This window comes from Cydia splendana, chromosome 7 (assembly GCF_910591565.1).
Source record: "Cydia splendana chromosome 7, ilCydSple1.2, whole genome shotgun sequence".
Taxonomy (NCBI): Eukaryota; Metazoa; Arthropoda; class Insecta; order Lepidoptera; family Tortricidae; genus Cydia; species Cydia splendana.
The window spans coordinates 5282192-5306706 of NC_085966.1; the positions used below are offsets into that span (position 1 = coordinate 5282192).

The following is a 24515-nucleotide window of genomic DNA, read 5'->3' on the forward strand; positions in this document are numbered from 1 at the left end:
TTACATTCAAACACAATTATTATATTTTAGTCTCATGTAATTGTTGGATTTATCGATTTTGCTCGCTCAGTACAAATTGCTGATCGGTCGAGCGACAAATCCGACTTCTCATCTCTCAGAATACAATAACATACTTCAACGAAAAGGTGTTAGTGTGCGTGTTGTGACACTTGTCACTCGTCCTGACTCGTCCGTACACAAAAAGAGATCGAGGTTTGCAAGATTTGTCTTTGACGTGTGTCATTTTCTATGTATTTGTGTCGTCATTACAGATTGGATTTTGATGGGATTTTGTATGTAAGTGTGTGAGAAGTGCGACTGTGTGCACCTTTCCCCCCGCGAAAAATGGCAGAAAGATTTGTACGGTGAGATATCGCTTGGGCCCCTCCCTTCCGATGTGTCGGAAGCCGGTGTTGCTCGAAGGTCAGATTAGCTAAATTAAAATGAAAAAATATACATAAACAACCGTGATACAGAAATTGAATACCGGTTAATTTGTATGATGAATATACCGGTATTCGGTCCCTGATGTAAATATTTCTCATTTTAGGGATAGGCAATAAATAAAAATCTTGTTGTAATATGTTGTTATTATTTATTTTATACAATAAAATGTTATAAAGCGTAATAACAAATACCTGCTTGAAAGGAAATATTACCACTAAATCCAAGCTTTTCTTTTTCTAAGTAATAACATAAATCTCGGTTATATTATGCTTACGGCTATATACTGACGAAACAACTATGATTGTATTCAAAAATAAATAATTACATCTTCCAATTTATCAAATTGCTACATAACAGTTTTTCCGAAAAGTAGCAAAATTAATATTAAAACAAATTATTTACAACATCTAAGTATATTTTTGATATTAAATACCACAACATAATATCGATAAATGTTCAAAATTTAGATATTTAGTAACTAACTACAGTAGGTAGAATAGTGTAGCTGCTTTCAATAATATTAGAATTCAAAGCCCCTAAATCTACAAGAAACTTTGGATAATAATTTACTTTCGTTCTTAACGCCAATAGTTAGCTCTCACCAAGCTCTGCCATCCATATCAAAATAATCTATCAGTCCTCGTCAACCCTTACTTAACTTTTAATACGATTACTATTTAAAATACATTTAGTTATTCCGTCTGTTCATTAGAGTAATTGCATTGTACATAATAAAAAAAAATACTAGTTAGTAGACATGGGAAACAGATAATTTAAAAGGGCTTTACGCTGCATAATTAATATGTATTTTTTTTAAGAAGTTGATAATAAGACAGCTAGTAAATGTTATTATTGGTAATTTAAATGTAAAAAAAAAGTACATATTGTGCAGAATTGATATTTAATATCTAAAAAACGACCTTGAAGTTTTCAATTTAGAATAATTTTAGTTCCTTTGGCTGACCCGTTTCCATGGGAGAAGCGAAAATTAATAGCCCTTTTACCTATAAGCATACATAGCCAAAGGCCGCCCCTATGTGGGGTTAAAGGCTGGCTGGTGGTCTGTGTTGTTTCCTCTATCGCCTAACTGCGTTCTTTAGGCGTGCGACGGGAAGCATGTAGACAAGGTATTTAACGTTTTTGGAAATATGTGGCTTCCATCACAGAAGACTCCTTATGCTTCAAGTGCAATAAGGTCCTTTCCATCTGAAATTCCAACAGAAATTCTGATAAAAAGGTCCTTATTGCACATGAAGCCTAAGCCACATATCATCTGCCATCTCCTGTTACTCTAGAGTTCTGAACCTATCAATAGCAGGAAGGTAAATAATTATAGCGTTATTCATAAACGCGTTATTGGCCTGAATTAGCTATGAATCGTTTATCTTTATCTGTCATTTTGACTTATGTATTTGTAAGAAAGGGAAGAAACATAATTTAACTAAATCAGGCCGGTAAAGTTTTATGAATAAGGGGGTTAGTGTTTATCGGAGCGGGTTGCTAGCCAGACTGGTGAGGCTGGGAGGCCCGCTGGCCAGACTGAGGCGGTCGGTTTCTTCGTCAGCCTGGTTGTTACGCAGCTCTTGCAGAGTGTACACGAACTTGGTCCATTCGTCGTGCCGCGGCTGGTATTCGCTCTGCAACAGGAATACAATAAATATTTATTATGAAAACACTTCCAGTATCAGAACATCTGATACAGCAATGAATCGTGGAAAATTATGTCACTTTGCTATAATAATATAATATAGCCTTTATTTCCATGACTTTCATTGGTTTACTTGGACTTTCAACGGTCTTTTGGTTTCCCGGATCTCCTTTTGCCACTTGGACCCACAACCCTCCACTTTGCTATACTGCGGTATAATTCTACCGAACGGGAACAGAAAAATTTGCAGTATATATAACTAGGGTATTGACGTTTCTATGTGGTTTTTAAAATGTGTTCGTACCACTTACCTTTATATAATACGGACTGAGTACTTCCACAAAAAAGTGTGACCGAAATAGAAGTCAAACTCGGATCGGATTTCATTTTGATTAAGAGAGCAATACCGTACCTGATTACACAATAATGCCAACATTACAATGGGTCAATATATCAACTTATGACAATACTGCAAGACCTCTGGTTTGCTCCTCCCTTTCGGACTCTTTTCTTTAGTCTCCTATGATCAACTGTCTTGTTCGGTGATAAGGGTCAATTTTAATTAGCAATAGAGTGACTCCGGTTGTATGTACATGTATGTACATCGCTACTGACGCCTGGTACGTACCTCTGCCAGCTCGTACACGGAGATCTTGCCGGCGTCGTCGCCCGCCGTGAGGTGCGCGCCGCTCGGCGTCCACGACACGCGGTTGAAGGCGCCGCCTTCCGATTGTATCGACGCCACGGGCACCTGAACATTAAACATTACAATAACAGTTTTGAATGATTCATTGTTAGTTTCACTAGACTTATATCATACCCGTGAACAAGATGTAAGTAACTGCGTCGAAATATCGGGAGCTCGAAAATAATACTAAAGGTAATCACGATCAATATCCCGGTCGATATAAGTCTAGTGATAGAGACATTACAATTTGAAGCAGTTTTGAATTTGTCAACCTTGTAAATCACTTAATTCTAATGCTGTTTTGTAAACTGATTGTAAATATACTATTTGAAGCCACAACCGATATTAGTTTGAAAGCCTCTCAGACAATACAATCCTTACAGAAATGTAAACTGCAAATGTTACAGGTACGTCCAGATCTAGCAAATGCGCGTGCTATTTTGTTACAGATTGCGCGCCTAAGCGTCACTTCTTGCACCATCCCACTAACCCGGGGTTTACCGGTTAAACCGTTAACTCAGTCTCGAATTGCACTGGTAACCATGGTAACTCCAGGTTTAACCGGTTAACCCCGGATTAGTAAATGGTGCAAGTGGCCTTATTAGGCTAGCTCATACAAAGCGCATAATCTGTACTCTCGGTACATTCGCTACTATACTTCGTTTTTTTAGCATTGGAAAGAAGGTAAGCGATCTCGTCTTGTCTTTTTTATTGAAAAACACTTTTGAAAAATAAGTCACAGCAAATATGTAACAATTATAAATCACATAGGATCATTTACATTAATTTGCTTTCATAAGTAATAGTTACTAATTATTGAAAAGCGTTTTTACATAAAGACTTTTTACAGTACATATGGTCCTATTTTCCTATTTCGCAACTCGTGACGATTTAAAACACTCCCTTCGGTCGTGTTTTAATTTATCGCCACTCGTTTCGAATTTCCTCTTTTCCGCACTTGTATCGTAAATAACTATTCTAATACAAAAAAAAAACAAAGTATAGTCTATCAAGGAAACTTTAACCCTGAAGTCGGCAGATAGAAATTTCATCTAGACACTTTCTTCTTGAGAGGGTTAGAATCGTCTACTACTAGACAACTGTAAAAAAATACGTTTTTTTTAAACAAAACTTTTTAAAAGCGTTTTGAATCTTGTAGTGTACGACAAGGAGAGTGTAGTGTACCTCGGTGTCGCGGTTCAGGTTCCACAGGTCGAGGCGCAGCGCGTCGGCCGCCGCGAACAGCGCGGGGTGCGCGGGCGACCAGCGCACGTCCACCACGTAGTCGCCGCTGTTCTCGAACGAGTACAGGGCCTTGTTCTCCTGCAATAGGATTTGAACGTTAATAGGGAGCAGATAGAGTTGATATTCGTTCCATATTTTTATAGTTTCACACTATAAGCCGCATAATAATAAAAAACAACGGGTTGCACTCCGGGAGTGCCGGCAGAAGTGAAAACTCAATGACACTAACAGTTTTTCGATCAGGTCACGTGTCCGTCTTACGTCTTTAACGAATCTTACGGTTACGTGACCTGTCGCGAGTTTAACATTTTTTCTCCATCACAAAAAGTGCACAGCGCCGCTAAAGAAGTTTTCACTTCAATAAGGTTCACGGCAGCTTGGGCACTGCCCCGCTGCTGACGGCACCCTAGGTTAGATTTTTAAAATGTGTTTAAGTATATATATTTTGTAAGTGTTTTTATATTTTACTTTTATATTCATATTGTAAAAAATCTAAGCAAGAAAGTTCAAATTCACTCAAAAACTCCATAAGTCAGAAAGGTTTTCATAGGCGTCCGTGAACTGAAAGACGTAGCATAACGGACCTTCCCTTACAAGGCGGACCAAGGGTGCAAAGCGACAGCAAGCTATATCCAACAGTAAAACCCCATTTTATAAATACGGAAACATACCTTGAGACTCCACAGTTTGACGCTCCAGTCCATGGATGAAGTGAGGAACAGATGGCTGAGGTCCACGGCTCCGCCCGCCTGGTGCGCCGCCACCCCCGTGATGGGGCCCGCGTGGCCCTCCACCATGTCGGTTACACCCGCGCGTTGGCCGTGACGGCAACCTGGGGAAATAATATTTATGAGAAGATGAACTAGAAAAACCGGTTTTATAAAAATGTGCTCCTGAACGCATAAAACCAACATTTACTTTCTAGTTCTGGGGCTGTGATAACAAGTCCTTAAGCACGTTCCTACATCCATTGGTAAACTAGGTACAAGTGTATGTGTTAGTAAATAACTGGTTTAATGTTTTTATCTTTGCTTCCCAATACAAAGATATTGTTATCATTAGAAACTACTGTAATTCTAGAGATCTCATAGGGCTTCACAGCAACGGTCTTGCTCTGACGATGTTCTATGTTCTCTTGGGGTTGAGATAGCATATCTAGTGACCCATACATGTCTCAACAGGTAGCAAAAATCTTACTAACCAGTGTAGATGTTTCCATCCTCGCTCCCCAAGATAAAGTTGTTGACATCGGCGTGAGGGAACGCCATAGCGGTCACGGCAACAGCCTTGCTCTGACGATGCTGCAGTTCCAAGGTCCTTGTGGCTGGGACACCATATCGAACGACCAGGGACAAATGATACAAGTTACAACTAAAATTCGGGTCTCCCGAGGCTTGGGACTGCTGTATGCTCCTTCGAAAAACTAGGAGCAAATGACTCGACAGGTAGCAGTCTTACTAACCAGTGTAGATGTTTCCATCCTCGCTTCCCAAGATAAAGTTATTGACATCGGCGTGAGGGAACGCCATAGCGGTGACAGCAACTGCCTTGCTCTGACGATGCTGCAGTTCCAAGGTCTCTTTTGGCTGAGACAGCATATCGAATGACCAGGGACAAATGATACAAGTTACAGCGAAAAATCGGGTCTCCCGAGGCTTGGGACTGCTATATGCTACTTCGAGAAACCAGGAGCACATGACTCGACAGGTAGCAAAGTCTTACTAACCAGTGTAGATGTTTCCATGCTCGCTCCCCAAGATAAAGTTGTTGACATCGGCGTGAGGGAACGCCATAGCGGTGACAGCAACTGCTTTGCTCTGACGATGCTGCAGTTCCAAGGTCTCTTGTGGCTGGGAGAGCATGTCCAGTGACCAGTACATGACTAAACAGGTATCTTAATCTTACTAACCAGTGTAAATGTTTCCATCCTCGCTCCCCAAGATAAAGTTGTTGACATCGGCGTGAGGGAACGCCATAGCGGTGACGGCAACAGCCTTGCTCTGACGATGCTGCAGCTCCAAGGTCTCCTGTGGCTGGAAGAGCATGTCCAGTGACCAGTACATGACTAAACAGGTATCTTAATCTTACTAACCAGTGTAAATGTTTCCATCCTCGCTCCCCAAGATAAAGTTGTTAACCGATGTTAAGGTGAGGGAACGCCATAGCGGTCATGCCGATGCTGGAGCTCCAAGGTCTCTTGTGGCTGGGACACCATATCGAACGACCAGGGACAAAATGATACAAGTTGCAACGCAAATTCGGGTCTTTCTAGGCTGGGACTGCTGTCTGCTGCTTCGAGAAACCAGGAGCACATGACTCAACAGGTAGCAAGTCTTACTAACCAGTTTAGATGTTTCCATCCTCGCTTCCCAAGATAAAGTTGTTGACAACGGCGTGAAGGAACGCCATAGCGGTTACAGCAACGGCCTTTCTCTGACGATGCTGCAGTTCCAAGGTCTCTTGTGGCTGGGAGAGCATGTCCTTGTCCAATGACCAGTACATGACTAAACAGGTATCTTAATCTTACTAACCAGTGTAAATGTTTCCATCCTCGCTCCCCAAGATAAAGTTGTTGACATCGGCGTGAGGGAACGCCATAGCGGTCACGGCAACAGCTTTGCTCTGACGATGCTGCAGTTCCAAGGTCTCTTGTGGCTGGGACAGCATATCGAGCGACCAGGAGCACATGCGCCCGTCCGAGGAGACGGAGATCAGGTTGTGGGCGTTCTGGCTGCCTACTACTGATAGGCAGTACACTGGATGCTAAATGGAACAGACAATATAACACTTTAAACTCTCGCGTTTTGTACACATATTTAATTACACAAACGGGTCTACCTTAATTAAAGGTAAAAACAATGAAATTATATCGCGGTAGACCCGTTTGTGTAATTAAATATGGAACAGACAATATTTGATAGTGAGGATTGAATTTGCAGCTGTTATCTAAAAACATTATAAATATAGTGGATTACATGTACCAACTACGCTATTGACAGCTATTAAAGTTTAAATTTCAACAATAGTAGATTGTACAACAAGGGCATAAAGTGACCCATTTTTACCCGAGGCAATTTCAAAATAGTAGACGAGGGTAAAAATGGACATTTATGCCCTTGTTGTACACTCTGCTTTTCACTTCGATTGCGAGGAAAATAAATTATATTTTTCACGGCAATTTACACCACGAAATTGTCGTAAAGCGAAAGAACATAATACATAACCAATTCCCGCCAACTAACTTTTTAACTTTTATTTTTAATTTTCAATATGTGATCAGAGTTTCAGACGCTTGGTTTTCTGCCAAGTCAAACATTTCGGAGCATTTTTGAACGATAATCGACTCCTATTTTATGTGATTTACTAAATTTAATGACAGGAAATACGGATTTCTAATAAATTGTAGCAAAAATAAAATAATATAACAAGTTTTGTCATCTACACAATTTTATTGCTCAGTAAAATTGTGCAATATGTTTTAACTGTTTGGCTGTTGAGACCGATTACCTTAGTCTTAGAAGAAAATTTTACTTTTATGCTCTAGAGCATAAAATGCGATTTTATGTCGTCTACGCACGACATAAAGGTGCACTTTTTGAGCATGAGAAGTGAAAATATTTTTTTATTACATACACTAAGGGGTTAAAATTATTGCCCTTGGCACGTCTGGTCAAAGTGAACGTTTGCTTACCGTATGTGCGAGCGAGGAAAGCGGGGTGCGTTGTACCGGCGTGCGTTTTGGCACACGGTTGTCCCACAGCACTATCTGGCCCGAGTACGTGCCGCCCAGGATCAGGTTAGGATGGAACCTGCGCAAAGGATTACATTTCAGTTTTTTTTATTAACTATCATGGTATGACCAGAATAGGCAGATCTATAATAATAACGAATATTTTGGCCATCCTGGCAAATGTGGTGCTCATAGCTGGCGACTGAAAATGGAACACATTTTTTGGCGTCGTCTTCTTAAGGCTCCTCTTCACGTTGGGCCAACGCCAACGCCAACGAGGGACGCATTTATGCGTTAGAGGGAGCAAGTGATATTGCTATCTCATTCTACCGCATGGCTGCGTCCCTCGTTGGCGTTGGCGTTGGCCCAACGTGAAGAGGAGCCTTTAAACTTCGTGTTCCCACACCACACAAACCCCATCGGAGTCATGTGGCGCATCGTCACTGTTATGGTACGAAGCCAGGAGTAGCTCAGGGTGGACCACAGACCAGACTAGACAGATCTAGAAAAGTTTCTTAACTGATCTCGACTAACCTGGCGAATGTGGCACTCATAACCGGTGACTGGCAGTGGAACACGTCTTCCGGCGTCGTCTTCTTAAACTTGGTGTTCCACACCACACAAACCCCATCGGAGTCATGTGGCGCATCATCACTGTTATGGTACGACGCCAGAAATAACTCAGGGTGGACCACAGACCAGACTAGACAGATCTAGAAGAGTTTCTTAACTGATCTCGACTAACCTGGCGAATGTTGCGCTCATAACCGGTGACTGGCAGTGGAACACGTCTTCCGGCGTCGTCTTCTTAAACTTGGTGTTCCACACCAAACACACACCGTCTGGGTCATGTGGTGCGTCATCACTGTTATGGTACGAGGCCAGGAGTAACTCAGGATGGGCCGCGGACCAGTCGAGGCAGGTGACGCAGCGGCCGCGCGACCAGCGCTCGTCGTAGAACGTGCGGACGAGGGACAAACGCGCGTCAGATTTGTCATCCCTGCGAAGGTAATTCTAGTTTGAGTTTGATGACAATTTTTAAACCAAGTAGTCGAGTACTTCGATAAGTGCGAGTTAGATTCGTGCACCGAGAATTTCGTACCATTGCAGATCACTGGAAAAAATATTTAACGTCAATGGTGTCAAAATAAATCTTTATCGTCTAATAGTCACTAAATCATCGGTCTACTAAGTTGTTTTGAGGTTTTCCCAAACTGCATCTTCCGCGTGTGTGAAGTTATCCCCAAGGCACTTATAGAGCAACACCGGAGCGACGTGTGGATTCGCATGCAATGTGAAAACCGCCTTGGATTTCTGTCCAAGTGGTGTAGTTTGAGGGAGACCTTGGCTGGTTTGGTATGGCATGTCAGTGATACATCCTGAAACTGTCTGTTGTGGTATACTTACAGCGCTGTATCGCCGTCGCCGCCGCCGGTGTAATCGGTGTAGATGTCCACGGACTCGCCGAGTGCGCGTTCGATGACACGCCCGGCCTTGGTGATGAAGCGCTGGAACTCCGCCGACAGCATGATGGTGTGTTTCTCGTCGGCGCTCAGCTCGCGAACTGGAAGTGAGCTAGCGTTATTAGGGGTTCAATTTATTTAGTTTTTATGGTATGGCTACCGAGCCCTGCCTTAGCGGTTGAGTTCACGAAACCCGCGTTGTGGATTTTGCCCGTCTTGAGTTGAATAAATTTGTACCATTATTTAACCCTTTACCAGGCTGACATTTCAAAAATGACAATCGAATGTCAGTCTTTCTCATCGAAAATAGAACACATGTTTGAAGTGCCGTATGTGGGAAATATATATCCCTTAGCCTGGTAAAGGGTTAAAATAAAATCAACTGATCATATTTTAAACTAGTACTAAGTAGCTAAACACCTAAGTTTATTTTCTATAACTAAGGAATCTCGTCCTCTGAATAGTTCTGTATTCATTTAATAATCTCTTTCTGCTGCAAGGGAGCCGCAGTTACAATACAACATTACCATCTTGTAATCCAGCTTATAGCCAACCGTCGCTAATTTGGCGAAAATACCGATAGGTATAGTTGTTCGATTTGTAGCTGGCCCAGAACAGCTAATTTTACTATACAGCGCGGTTTTACTTCACAATAGACAAAAGGATTAGCCGGTCGGGGCCAGCTACAAATCGAACAACTATAATGCCGCAGACTGGACGCACGGCGCGGCGAGCGGCGCGAACGACCGCTCGCACCGCATGGCATCGAGTGGCGCAATCAATATGTATAGACTTGAATGAAGGTTCACGAAGGTTTTGGACGACAGCGGCGGTCCGCCGCGCCGCGCACCGCGTGCGTCTATTCCGCTGTCTAACTAACCACCTTATTCATAAAACTTTACGGGCCTGATTAAGTTAAATTATGTTTTATCCCTTTCTTACAAATACATAAGTCAAAATGACATATAAGGACAAACGATTATTAGCTTAGTGAGGTTTGTAGTGCATTTATGAATAAGGGGGTAGATGTATAAGACTGTTGTAATGCTCACCTTTCTTCTCCTTTTCCTCTTCTTTCTTCTCTGGTGGCGCAGCAGTCACCGCAGGCTGGACTTCTTTAACCGTCGGCAGGCCATGTGGCAGGATGCCGGGGGGGAGCTTGCCGTGGAACGCATCCTCGTCTTCGCCTTGCCGAGCGCCGTCGCCGTCGAATGTAAGCACTGGACGGTGAATAAGAATGGCCCTTGCCGGGGGGGGTGGGTGTGTGTGGCGGCTGATTTATTGCCACGGGAAAGAGAGCCTTAAGGCTTCATTTTTAAGGTTCAAAATGTAGGTAAATGTGGTTTAAAAATAAAAATGTTTATTCGAAAAATAAATCAGCCGGTTTTTTTTATTACAGGAATATGTTTGTGAAGTTTTTAATAAAAACAGTTTAAGACTCGAATTAAGAAATTGTTCCACGTTTAGAATAAAGGTACTTGTTGATAAAACTTCACAAAAATATTTGTTTAGTGTAGTTTGTGTAGTTTTGTATGATACGTGCGATGTAGCTACGGTGAACGGAAATATTTACTCTTGAAACAAACCAATAGAAATATCTATGCAGCATACAAAAATTCATTATGAAAATGCGTTATTCAAGTGAACATTATCGGTTACTTTTCAACGTATCGAAAATTACTGACTTTGTAATGCAATGAATTAATATTATACTATGTAAGTATTGTAAGTGCTACAGACATACCTCTAGGTATAATGCTAGCTAATACATGGATCTAATAGAATGATGAAAAAGTGTTAAACTGAATGTATATTACTGAGGAGTGTTAGCACAATGTGAACCACGTTACTACATTACTGAGCAAACTGAGCTACGGTGAAAATGACAGAAATTATGTATGAGAATGTAAATCCTAGAAATTATGTTTGAAAAAGAATAACCGCAGCAATTTGTAAAGCTGTTTTTCTTAACAATGTTTAAAATAAATAAAGTTGAAGAAAATCGCCATCTAATCGGGCAATAAGACTTTAAGGCCATATTTCAAGTTATTTTATTATTGATCTATGTATTGAACATGAAATTAATTTCAAATTACTGTAGCTATTCCCGAAATGTAAGAAGTTTCATATTTGTCACAACAAGAATCTATTTATTTAAATCGTTGTAAAGGTTCATAATATAATAAAAAATATGTAAAACTCATCGGAATTAAATTTCGTTGTGGCAAACAGGAACCCATGTGTAAATTGTGTAGTTAAAATTTGACAGATTTTAGATTCTACTTGAAAGCAGGAAGGATACTAGCTATATTTCCGTTTGAAATATCAAATGAAGCGAAAATCTTTTTTATTCTATCGACGAATATAACTTATACGATTCCGGTAAGTATTCCATGTAGCTAAATAAACCACTTTATGAGTACAGTATGCTAATAAATCAGTCAATATACTTATAACATATTTTATCATACACGAAGAAAATTAATTCATAATTTTAGTAAGTTATTTTGAATGGTCAAGCAGTAGTATTGCATTAATTATATATTAAGCGCGTAGTTTATTTTTATATGGAAAAACTTAACGGAATGTATAAGCACAATAAAACTTGATGTGCGACTAGAAAAATCTTATCATTCTTATCATTAAAAAGCAACACTGTGATAGCTTAAATAAACTAGAATGCACAAACAAACTTCCTGAGCGCTCCACTAGAGAGATAAATGATTTATATACGTATAGAAATATAAATAAAATCATATCTTACTAGATATAAGATGATTTGTGTCATGCATTCACACAGATGTTCTGTTACATGCAAAATATTTTGTATCTGGCTTGTAACAATAAAAAAAAAACGAAGTGACAAGATCACTTGGAAAAAAAAAATGAATTCTTGTCAATTTGCATGCATACAGGATATTTATATTCTCTTGTATAAATTCACGGTAGATATTTTAAATTTCGTAAGCACTAAATCAAAACTAAAAGCTACCATTTCAAAATATATCCAGTATACAACCTACATATGAATTAATATCAGCTATGTGCCGTTAAATGTTGTTGTTAGCATCTAAAGTCATATAAATAGCGTTAAATATATAGATATGATGTATGTTACAACACAAACATGCTGTGACAGGCGCTACCAAGGGCAAGTATTAGTATCACAAAGACTTGTCTTGTTCCGACTTGAAACCTACCTGTAAACTCGTCCTCCCACTCTAAACCCGGGTTTAGATTGTACTCATCTTGAAAAAGGGAGGAAAAAAACAAAAAATGTCAGTATCTTTTTATATAAAAAAACACTATACATAGATTTAGCAAACAGTGCTCTAATGTACAGCATGACGTTAGATCGGTGCTTGTTAGTTCGAGAGCGTGAGATGATACGGCGCCCCATACTTCCACCATAGAGATACACATATATTTGATATGGCCGTGATATATACTGCGTCGTGTGGAGAACTCTGGAAGGCCACATCTGACACGACGGACATCTGAACTTACATTTCACTCGTCTCAATACCCCACCCTTAGATATTTCAGATTTCTTGATAAAAAAAAATGAAAAAATAGCTAGTATGATCGAATGGGATTGGCCGGTTGAAGTATTTCACAGGTGGCGCCAGCGCAGGTTTTTCCTGGCAATCCTACGAATATTATCTAATGCTGTTTTTTTTTATGGCCCGGATGCTAGCTCTTAGCCCTCATTCACACGGGCGCTTTTACAACGCGAGTTAAAAAAGCGCTTGAATCTGTCCGTACTCTAAATTCGATTTAACGACCAAGGCTTAAAGTCGAAAATCCAACAACGCTTGATAAAAAACGCCACCGCTGTCGTGTGCATAAAAACACATGTATCCATTTGTGTTATTCAAACGCTTTTTTAACGCGCGTTGTAAAAGCGCCCGTGGGAATGGGGGCTTAAGGGCCACCCCACACTAGCGTCTCCCGAACGTCGGCGTCTAGTCAACTCTATGGCTGCTGCTCGACGCAACGCTGGCGCCATCTGTACACACCTTTGACAGTTGCCAGATCCATTATATCGAGTAATCTGAAATTATCGCCTAAACCGTGTTAGTAGGAAATAACTAGAAGCGTGGATAGTCTATTTACAACTATCGAGATGAAAACTATTAGATATATTACAACCGACACCAAGTTATGAGACAGAGATAAAACGTTAACGGTTAAACAAACGGGAGGAATAATGACTTACCGTAGTAGTCGGTTGCGTGTGCTAGAACGAGACAAAAAATAAACACTTTCGTCAGTCAATATAGCGTGTTGCGAAACTCGGTATATCTACGTGTGTCCTAATATATTGCGCCCCGATTATATTTACATTAAACCCTTATGTGGATGATATTCACAAATGACATGATTGCGGCCAGTCAAAAAAAACGTATATGCTGTTATGTGTGGTCATTATTTACCTTAAATTGGACAACTCTGAACTATAAACTACCTCTCAGGCTCTCACTGCCTCATAAAAGTTTAATGTCTGTGTTTATATGCCAGTTACTAAACAGATAAAGAAGCCAATTTACTACTCAAGGTGCCTAACCCAACTGTCATTTTAGTAAAAAAGACAGATATTGTACTAGATAGGATCAATCGAAATGTAATGTTAGTATTTGGGTTATAAAAATACAGTTCAGTGAGATAACAATATCAATACTGTTTATGTGCAATAAAGTGACATACATACATACATACAATACTGAAATCAAAGAGAATTTGAAATAGAGAATTGGTGTCATGGTAAATAATGTAGCTACAGTACATTAATGCCATCTTTCGACAGAAGATTAAAACTGTTAGAACGCCATTTGACTTTGATCATTATTCTTTACTGATACGCGTTAACTTGTTAAATATTAATATTAACGCCATCTACTCGAGAGTAGGCTGAAGGTTATAGCGCCATCGCTCGAAAAGATTGCACCATACCTTTGGCCTAGTGTCGAGTAGCTGGCGTTAATATTAATATTTAACAAGTTAACACATAGGGGCTATTCATAAATTACGTCATTTCAAGTTGGGGGGGGGGGGGGGGGGGGTCTGGACATCGGATGACGGTAGCATGAAGTAGGAGGAAATGGGGTCATTTGAAGCATGATTTTTGGATGATTATAGGGGGGGGGGGGGTCAAAAATCGATGACGTAATTTATGGACAGCCCCATATCAGTGAAAGTATAAGGATCAAACTCAAATGGCGTTCTAACGGTTTTAATCTTCTGTCGAAAGATGGCAGTAAATTTGCAGTGGCTATATAATTTAATTTGGCAATCCGCCTATATACACTCTATTCTCTTTGCTGAAATGTAAGTCCGAGTTGTTTTCGTACCACCAAAAGACATTATCAAAAACATGGTTTGTATATACATCAAAATTAAAATGGATCCCAAAAGGATCATCTTATAATTATTAGTCTTACAAACTAAATTGAAATTGATCCTGTTAATGGGTCTCAAGAGCTCTTTCACAGATGGTAGCCATACCTTTGGCCTATGCTCGTGTAGATGGCGACACTTTTTGACATTTAACAAATTTAATACATACCAGTGAAAGAACAAGGATCAAAGTCAAATGGCGTTCTAAAAGTTTTAATCATGTGTCGAAAGATGGCAGTAAATTTACTGTGGCTACAAATTTTACTTTGACAATCCGCCTCTATATCAAAATCTCTTTGTTAATATTTAACATATTTTTTTTAACTAACCGCAAGTATTCGAATAGGGTGTTCATTAATTTGTTAATCATGTTATGGATGGACCCCATGCAGTGAGACATGCTGTGACACATGTTTTCATCCCGAGTTGAAATGACAAAAATATTTCAAGTCACACACATTATCACAAATGCATGCAATGTTCAATGTAAAAATATGGATTTTCTGTCTTTAGAAAAGTTGGAAAATCAACCCATTAGAATGTATTTTAATCATTTTTTTAAGGCCGTAAAATAATAAGAAAAATTTGTATTACAATTTTCCAAGGTTGTCTAATCATGAGAATATATTAAATATTAACTGAACTATAATCAAATTGCAAATATTAAATTAGATCAAAGAGGTATTGACTGTAGAAGAGGTGTAAAGTAAGAAAAAACGTGCCCCGAGTTTGATTACGTGAACTGGATGGCGCTATACGGCGCCCTGTATTGTGGTAGGTAACTTAACACATTCATTGCCACCGAGCCAAACAAGACGTCCGCGCCAGGCCACAACAATTTCGTTATATAAAGCAGTAGTACCACGATCCCGACTATCGAGTCGTCCGACCTGGGAACGAAACCATAAAATATCCGATAGTCGGGTTTTCGGCACTGAATGTGTTAATTGTCAAACGTTAATTTTTGACAACCAGATCTACCGCATAATTTACCGGGCTGTACAACGACATCTACTTCAGCAGCTGTCAAATTCGAGGCACGAATTATTCTTACACTTTATACCTCTTCTGCTATTAATATAATAACTCTTTGATTCAGATGGTTTGGTATAATTTGGAAACGAAATCGTTCCGAAATGAACATAACCTGCTTTAATTTTTTTTTTTTTAATAAGACCAAATCACCTTGCAATTGTTTTCATAAAACTTTCAAGTAATGGAAAATTGTACTCTATTCCAACGTTATAAAGTATTGTTTACCTTTGCGGGGCCTCCACCAGTCCTCCATGTATCCTGCAAGCGGTGACGCATTGGAAGAGCCTTGTTTTATGTCAGCACGAACACAAACATTGCACCAAACATTCATACAGTATTTACTTTTGCCAACACATAGGGACGTCACGATATAATCAACATAAAATGGTTGTTAACTTAATGGCTACTGAATTTTGAATGATACTTGCGGTCTGAATAAAACATGATATTGATAAAGATACAAAAATTCTGTTTTGCTAAAATAATATGGTGTTATTTTCAATGCTATTGACATTTGTTAGCAATTCCTGTTTTTTTATATTAAGAGATAAGTGGCCGACCGGCTTCTCCATACAAACATAGTTCCTTTCCGGATAAACAGTATAGAAAATAGTTTTACACAATTTAATATACTTTAACCACAGTTAAGGTCCTTCGTTAAACTTTTTCTATTTCTTATTAATTGAGAGATTTGAGAAGAGTTAAGCCCTTTCAAAAATTTGTTCGCAATTCTAATTCGCTCCTAACCTAACTACCATAATAACATAAAAAAATCGAAAAAACAAAAACGGAGGAGCTTGTGGTTAATATACCACATTAAATTGAGTAAAAATATTGTACTCTCTGATGTGTCTTTTATTAAGAGTAGTTTCGAAAATATTGGTTTAGAACTGAATTTCAGTAAATGCGAACTCTTTATTCAAAAATCTTCTTGTACTTTGACCAACTTACAACCCAAATTTGACGATCTGACTCCCAATATCAAATCAGTAGACAAGTATTCTCTTTGCCTCCTGGGTTCTCCTATATTCGAAGAATCTTTTCCCGATTATATTTCTAACTCCATAACTAAATTCAAAAGTCACACGGATCGCTTACTCGAAATTAGCCCTCATTATGCTCTTGTGATTCTTAAATTCTGCCTTTTTGTCCCTAAATTTACGTATGTGCTCCGCTGTTGTCCTTTCTGGAAACATCAAAATTTATTGTCGCCCATAGATGATTTGATCAAAATTAGTTTAGAGACGATTCTAAACATTCAGCTAAGTGAGCCTTCCTGGTCTCAAGCGTCCCTCCCCATTCGGTTTGGAGGTTTAGGAATTCGCAAAATTTCCAGTGTGGCTTCCCCAGCCTTTTTGGCGTCCACTCATAGCACGTCTGGTCTCATAGGAAATATCTTAAGGGCTTTGCCCACAAACTGTGAGATTGCGGGCTTTGAGGACGCCAAAAATGGTTTTAAAATTGCTTGCCCAGGCAAACAATTTCCAGACAACCCAAATTCACAAAGGAGTTGGGATAATGTTTACTGTGATTTAACTTACAATACTCTCCTAAACAACTGTACAGGTCCAGACCGCGCGAGGCTTTTGGCGGTCGGAGCCCGGGAAGCCGGTTACTGGCTACATGCCCATCCTTTGCCCAATGCTGGTACTTTCTTGGATCCGGCCTCCCTTAGACTGGCGACTGGTTTGCGACTCGGGGTTTCGGTGTGTACGCCACACATATGCTCTTGTGGCACGGACGTGGACCGACTGGGACACCACGGATTATCTTGTCAAAAAAGTGCAGGCCGTTTTTCGAGACATGCGTCGCTTAATGACATAGTCCGTCGGTCTCTTGCCACCATCAATGTGCCTGCTCTTCTTGAGCCGACTGGCATTATCAGAGATGATGGCAAGAGGCCCGATGGAGTGTCCTTAGTTCCTTGGAGCTTGGGACGGATGTTGGTGTGGGATGCTACCTGCGTAGACACACTGGCACCGTCCCACCTCCAACGGACTACTGTAAAAGCGGGCGGAGCGGCGGAAAGCGCCGAAATTCTAAAACGTAACAAATATAAGAGCCTCGGTAGAGAGTACCATTTTGTACCATTTGGTGTTGAAACTCTAGGTCCATGGGGTCCCAGCGCGCATAAGTTGTTTGCAGAAATCGCGAAGCGTCTGGTTGACGTAACTGGTGACCGAAGAGCTGGCAGCTACCTCGCACAACGTATCAGCATTGCGATACAGCGAGGAAATGCCGCCAGCATCCTTGGTACAATGCCTCAAGGGCCTATTTTAGATTTAAGCTAGTTATTAATTTCGTTTAGTAGTACCACTGTATATATAAGTATTGTATGTAAATAAATGTTTTATACCCCAGTAAAAATATTATCTATATAGTTAACATCCAGAACGGAAAATGGGACGGTATGTCTGTATGAGAAGTGGATGTCCACCATCCTCTAAAGATATTTTAAACAGCGAACAACTACGAGTAAACGAGTGCGCTTACGCAGTCTGTACATATTTGGGAGCCACAAAGTGTAGCTTATAGTGCCGTTGCCATACTTTGCCGCTGCCAAGTCGGTGCAAATAGCTTGACGGACTATTTACTTTTATAAAATTATAGTTTAATGCAGACAGCAAGATGAAATGCCAAAACAATAAAAGAGCGAAAAGTAAATACTGTCGGACTACAGATGCCATTGGTTATGAGGCGGCACTTGCAAATAAAAAATTATTAAATGAATGTTACAAAATATTTGGGTTAATTTATAACGCACTTGCAGGCAAACCTAGAGCTTTAAATGATTTTGTCGAAAAGTTTTGACTCTGGCTATAAATGATAAATTGATAATATACTAAGCCGGTCTTCACATTAGATGCGGACCCGAACGCCGTTCCGGTGTGGGAGGGGGACACCGCTATGTACATACAGTCAGCAGCAGAAGATGCTAAGCGGGCGAGGTGTTCAGAATGATCTTGACGCGACTTTATTGTTTAGAGAATAAGAGCGTGTTAAGGTAATTTTGAACACCTCGCCCGCTTAGCAACTTCTGCTGCTGACTGTACATCTAGCTGCAAAAGTGCATAGTGGGTATGCACTTATGCAGCTTGCTGTACATGGTGCTGTCTCGCTCATGTAACAATGCAAAGAGGAAATTTTAGTCTATAATACACCAAGTTTCTACGGAAAATACGTGTTGACTTCAAAGGCTAAATAGATATGTATTGTATATACATACAGATGGTGTGAAGTTCTATTCTAATAAGATCTGAGGTTCAGATTTACGATACTATTGACAAATAACATTTAAAAATCATGGTAACGCATGCAAATGTGTTAATAATTAGGTGGGTTAGAATTAGAACACAAAAAGAAGAGAGTAGGTTAAAAATTAAAGTTAAAATATTTGCAAATGGCCTAGTTAATACACTTAATACCAGCACCCGACATCGCTGTTAATAGAACTTCACTTATGCAGTTCTTAAAAAAGAGCAAAAGAAAATCATCAATATAATGTTGCTCTTACCAAACCAATTTCTCTCTCAATGAGTCGTAGGGAGAAAGGCATATGCATCTTTGACAGAACATACGGAGTTCAGTAATATAATTTATAACGAAAATACCTTATTTACAAACTGGTTTGGTAAGCTCAACAAAACTGCAAATGTACAAAAATTCACAATGGGATTAATGTATTGATAAACTTTACAGTAATCAACCCTTTACACGAAAATCAAAAGAAGTTTCAGTACACAACACCCCAAACTTTTGCTATATTTTTAAAGGGCCCTCCACATTTAGTGGATGTATCAGACGCGAAAGTTGTGGGCAGACACGAACCGCGAGCCAATGAGGAGGCGATGATATTAGTTTCAGAAAAAAATCGTGGACAAGCCGCGAAATAATTCATTGTATTACCTAGGGAAGCCCTAGAATTACATATATACTTACAGTGGACCCCGGATAATTGCAATCTCAAGGGACCGGCCATTTTTTGTCAATTAACCAGGTTTTTCATTTAAGCAGGTCGTGTCAATTAACGAGGTTCAAAAAATCGTTGTGTCAATTATAGAGGTTTTCATTTAGAGGTTGCGTTCTGACAAATTTCTTTTATGGAGGTGCAAATAACCATTGAAAGTAGATTTACACGCTTACGTTCTGGGTTTCTGGTCTATATGTTGCTTCTGTCTATACTTGCACTTTTACACTACATTAATTACTACTTTATATTCTTATCATTTGGGTTTAAAAAATTCCCTTGAATTGTAGAAGAAAGTTTTATTAGAATGTAAAAAGCATACTTTGTTTTTGATTTAATCAAAACTATTTCACCTACTACAGGCTGTGATAGATACCCAATAAATAAATTGAATTCTGGATGAAGATATAAATAAAATGATCATTGCTATTAAAATATTGTTTCTGCTGTCTACAACTACATTATTTCAATTACAGAGGTAATAAGTAAGACTCGTTTCAATAACAGAGGTAAAAAGAAGAGCAAAACTAACGGATTTTTTTAGCACAGTGTCAATTATAGAGGTCTTAGTTGCGATGTGGTCAATTACAGAGGCAAAATTACGAAAAGCACTAAAATCTAAATTGCAATTATAGAGGTTCCAAAATTTCAATTATAGTGGTCTTTTGGTCTCAAGGGACCGGGACCGGACTTTTGATTGCAATTATTGAGGTTTTCCATTTATCCAGGTGCCAATTAACCAGGTTTCACTGTACAACATATTTTAGATTTTATAGTTAAGCATTACAACATTTTACTTAGATTTTTTATTTTTATTAATTTTTTCGTTGACATTACTTATTCAAACATTGTTATATTTTGAGAATATGTATTTTATTTTTGTGTTGCAACTATTATTAATATATTTATGTATACAATTTGACGATCTATTTGTGAATTTTTGCTATTTTTATGGAAAAATAACATGTACATTTTCAATGAGGTATAAATATTATCTATCTATCTAAAAGTGCGTAAAATGTACGGATCGAAGCCACAATCCGCGCTTACGGCTTCGCGCGTATTCAGGCACTAAAAGTGGAGAGCCCTTAATTATCTTTAAAAACTTTGATGATATAGTTGACTTGGACGTAGTTCAAATGGTCCTTTCACCACAAACCCACTATTAAATCGAATTCAGTGTAATTTTTTTCAGTTGAGTCCTTTTGACTCACTCAACTAGATCCATCATTCATTACTATTAGGTACTTTTTTATTTCTCTTTTGTGCCAAAATATTACCCATATTTTTCATATCATAACACTTTATACCCAAGAAACTAACTGTTTAAATAGTTTCCCAAACTTACCATCTCTGATCTCAGTTATCCCCGATGTGGTGGTTTGAGTCTGCTTAGCGTAGGTGACGTTCTCTTTCGGAGGAATGTCTGTAGACTGCACGGATATGATCTGCAGCTGAGCTGCTTTCTTAGGTGCCCTGCAACCAAGAGCAATCATTTCAATGTATAACTCCAGCCAGCCAGCCAAAAACTGACCATGAGATTATAACTTTAGTATTGAGTTTAGACTGTCATTGCTGGAAAGATATTCATTTTTTATATTAGGGGACATCTTACACAGATCAACCTAGCCCCAAACTAAGCAAAGCTTGTATTATGGGTGCTAGGCGACGATATACATACTTATATACATAGAAACACCCTTGACTCAGGAACAAATATCTATGTTCATCACACAAATAAATGGCCTTACCAGGATTCGAACCCAGGACCATCAGCTTCACAAGCAGGGTTACTACCCACTAGGTCATCCTACAAATTGCGGCTGTAGGCGTCAAGGGGTTGATAAGAAGTCAACCAAAATAGACTGTCTTGTACTGACGCCTGCGGAGGGCTGTGTGTGTGCAGGCTGGTTTCCGGCGAGGCAGTCTGTGGTGGTGTGAGCGACTGCATGGAGGACAACGATGACAGCACATCCTTCACGGGAGCCACGCCGAGCGAGGACAGCATCTCGTCCAGGTCGCGACGGCTGTCCAGGCTGGATGTCGTGGATGCTCTTGCCTGTGTGTGAAATGATTACATCAAACCATTGGAGTTGTGATGCTTCCTACCACAGTTAAAAGAATATGAACATGCTGTTTAGTAGGAAGCGTAATTTTTTTGGGGCTCCATACTCAAAAGGGGAAAAACGGGACCCTATTACTAAGACTCCACTGTCCGTTTGTATGTCTGTCTGTCTGTCACCAGGCTGTATCTCATGAACCGTGATAGCTAGACAGTTGAAATTTTCACAGATGATGAATTTCTGTTGCTGCTTTAACAACAAATACTAAAAACAGAATAAAATAAATATTTAAGTGGGGCTCCCACACAACAAACGTGATTTTTTGCCGTTTTTGCGTAATAGTACGGAACCCTTAGTGCGCGAGTCCGACTCGCACTTGGCCGGCTTTGTTTACATTACGCCTAGATGGATCACACTTATTTTAAGAATTTAAAAATCAGAGATAATATGTTGTACATTGTTACAATGTAAAGAAATGATAGAGGCACATAGATAAGATAAGTTCCTTTTTTTTAATAACTAATACAACAGACTACATTTTGAGGTTTTGAGAAACCTGTGCTGCATTAAGTACATTAATATTTTATTTTCATTTTTTTTAAACAAACATAGAAAAGACACGCCGTATAATAGTTTATGCTAATTTACCAGCGATTCCTCTGCATCTTTCTGTTCTTTCTCGCGTCGCCGACGATCCTTCTCTTCTCTCAAAGCTTGGAGCTTTGCTTTCTTGCGCTCCAGCTCCGCCTTGCGGTCTGACATGCTCGACATGGCTGCTTCTGTAAATATCATGATTCAATTCACAATATAACTTATTAGTACAAATATCTGGGAGACCAAGCTTTGCCGGGAAAACATATAAGAACTCAAAAATGCGCGTTTTCCCAGAGATAAGACTTATCGATTTATCGCCCCTGAAAACCCGCATCATAACCCCCATCACAAATTTCATCGAAATCGTTAGAGCCGTATCCGAGATCCCCAAAAAATATATATATAAATAAATACACAAGAATAGAAAAATAAAGGAATGTCTCCTTTAAGTAAAATGAGCCAGCTTAAGGATTTAAGGTAGTTTCCCTCCAGGGCCCGACTTATCTTTCCACACTGTATATTGTTGTTCTTCTCTTGGGTACCACAGTGGTACGGTAAGGTCAAAAATACAGAGGCAGACCGCTGAGCAGATGGGATGATGACATAAAAAAAGTTGCTGGAGTAGCGTGGCATCAAGTGGCAATGGAACGACAAGAATGGAATAGATTGGAGGAGGCCTTTGTCGAGAGACAAACGGATCTACAGAAAGTGGCCAAGGCCCAAATGATAGAATACATATAATGAAATAAGAAATGTTCACTGTAGACTCCAAAATAAAGGCTATATGTAATGTAATATTGTTGTCTGAGTACCCACAAGCCTTCTTGAGCTTACCGTGGGGCTTAGTCAATTTGTGTAAAAATGTCCTATAATATTTATTTATATTTATAAGATTAGATTTAAGAAAAAAATTACAAGTTATTCTTCAGTGTGATAGTAGCAAGAAAAGGGTTCATTGCTCAGTGAAACACTTACCTTTTTTGTTTGATTAAAACAGGTGGAATCTAACAAAAAATTTTAATAAAAAATTAAGGGAAGTCAAAACAGGGTTAAAAATGCAAAAAGTGAGTCTAGAGCTAGAACCACTTATACCATAGGTGAATCTCTTTTATGATAGGCGAAAGTGTGCCATGAATATAAGTGGCTCTAGCTTTAATCTCCTTGTATTTATAAGGTAGTTGCATTTGTCCCATAGTTGCAATTTCACTGGCTGGCCTTAATCTTTAACAAAACATCTTAAATAACTACAAAGGTAGTAGGAATCTTCCTTTCAAAATATATGCAAATTATGGAAATAAAGATAATTCTATCTATTTTTTCTCTTCATGTACGGAGTATATTATTATACCATGTTCATGTACAAGTTTATGATAAACAAACTAAAACTGGAATGTTAAAATAAACTTAGCAGTAACAACTGTTAAGTTTAAAATACAGAGCGGCTTTCATCAAAATATTAATCCGATTGACAGCTCCACCTCTGATGTCACCACCCGCATAACTTAAGGGACTCCAGTGATTCATTGCAAACCTATAAGAATATCAGTATCGGTGCCTTACCTTATTTGTTATCCTTAGATTAGAAAATGCGCACCATTTTAAACCAATTTTTTCAATAAATTGCCACAAGAACGTGGCACAAAACTAATAACGGGAATGGGAAAAGTGTAAAAAAACTAATCGATGATTACACCAAATAAACTTTTTCCGGTATTTCAGAATTGAGTTCAGATAATAATTTGCTCGATGTTGCAATAAAATCTTTAGTTATCGCTGTGTTATTTTGAAGATGTGGATCAAAAATCAAAATATGCGAAAAATCAATCAGCCGTATCGGTACGACATATTTTGGGGGAAGGCTTGAATGTTGCCATTATAATAAATTCATTTTCCTTATTGTTTCTTAAAGTCATTAAAGTGTTAAAATTTTAAGCTACCTCTGCCAAAGTTTATGTACGGTTAAAGAATATAAGGCTATGATTAATTTTGAACAAATTATGTTCGTCAATTTACTAAAAACCTTGCACAATTCATGTGCTAGCGTTTCATAGTGCGTCTGTCATTGTTTTTCTTAATGGTAATATTATTAAAAATAAATAGAATGCGTTTTGAAATCAAATCACAAGCTAAATATAATTGTTTTCTTATATTTTTTGAAATAAATGTAAAAAATAACAAGTAAAAAAATATATTGCAAAAAATGTGATTGTGTGTATAGTAATAGTTTAATAAATTGAC

The 24515-nt window shown here is 38.9% G+C and overlaps 1 protein-coding gene across 1 annotated transcript; it reads right to left on the reverse strand.

The window, feature by feature from the left end:
• Positions 1–583: 583 nt before the first annotated feature.
• Positions 584–24045, reverse strand: LOC134792033 (cytoplasmic dynein 1 intermediate chain-like). The gene is made up of 16 exons (XM_063763156.1): positions 23838–24045; positions 22332–22462; positions 21501–21679; positions 20969–21096; positions 15879–15911; positions 13441–13461; positions 12422–12469; positions 10274–10441; positions 9166–9322; positions 8504–8758; positions 7720–7837; positions 6560–6791; positions 4700–4860; positions 3969–4106; positions 2724–2846; positions 584–2084 (listed from the first exon to the last, which is right to left on the reverse strand). Exons 2-16 carry the CDS (start codon positions 22452–22454, stop codon positions 1932–1934), a joined length of 2037 nt encoding a protein of 678 aa, XP_063619226.1. The 5' UTR covers positions 22455–22462; positions 23838–24045; the 3' UTR covers positions 584–1931.
• Between the last annotated feature and the right edge of the window lie 470 nt (positions 24046–24515).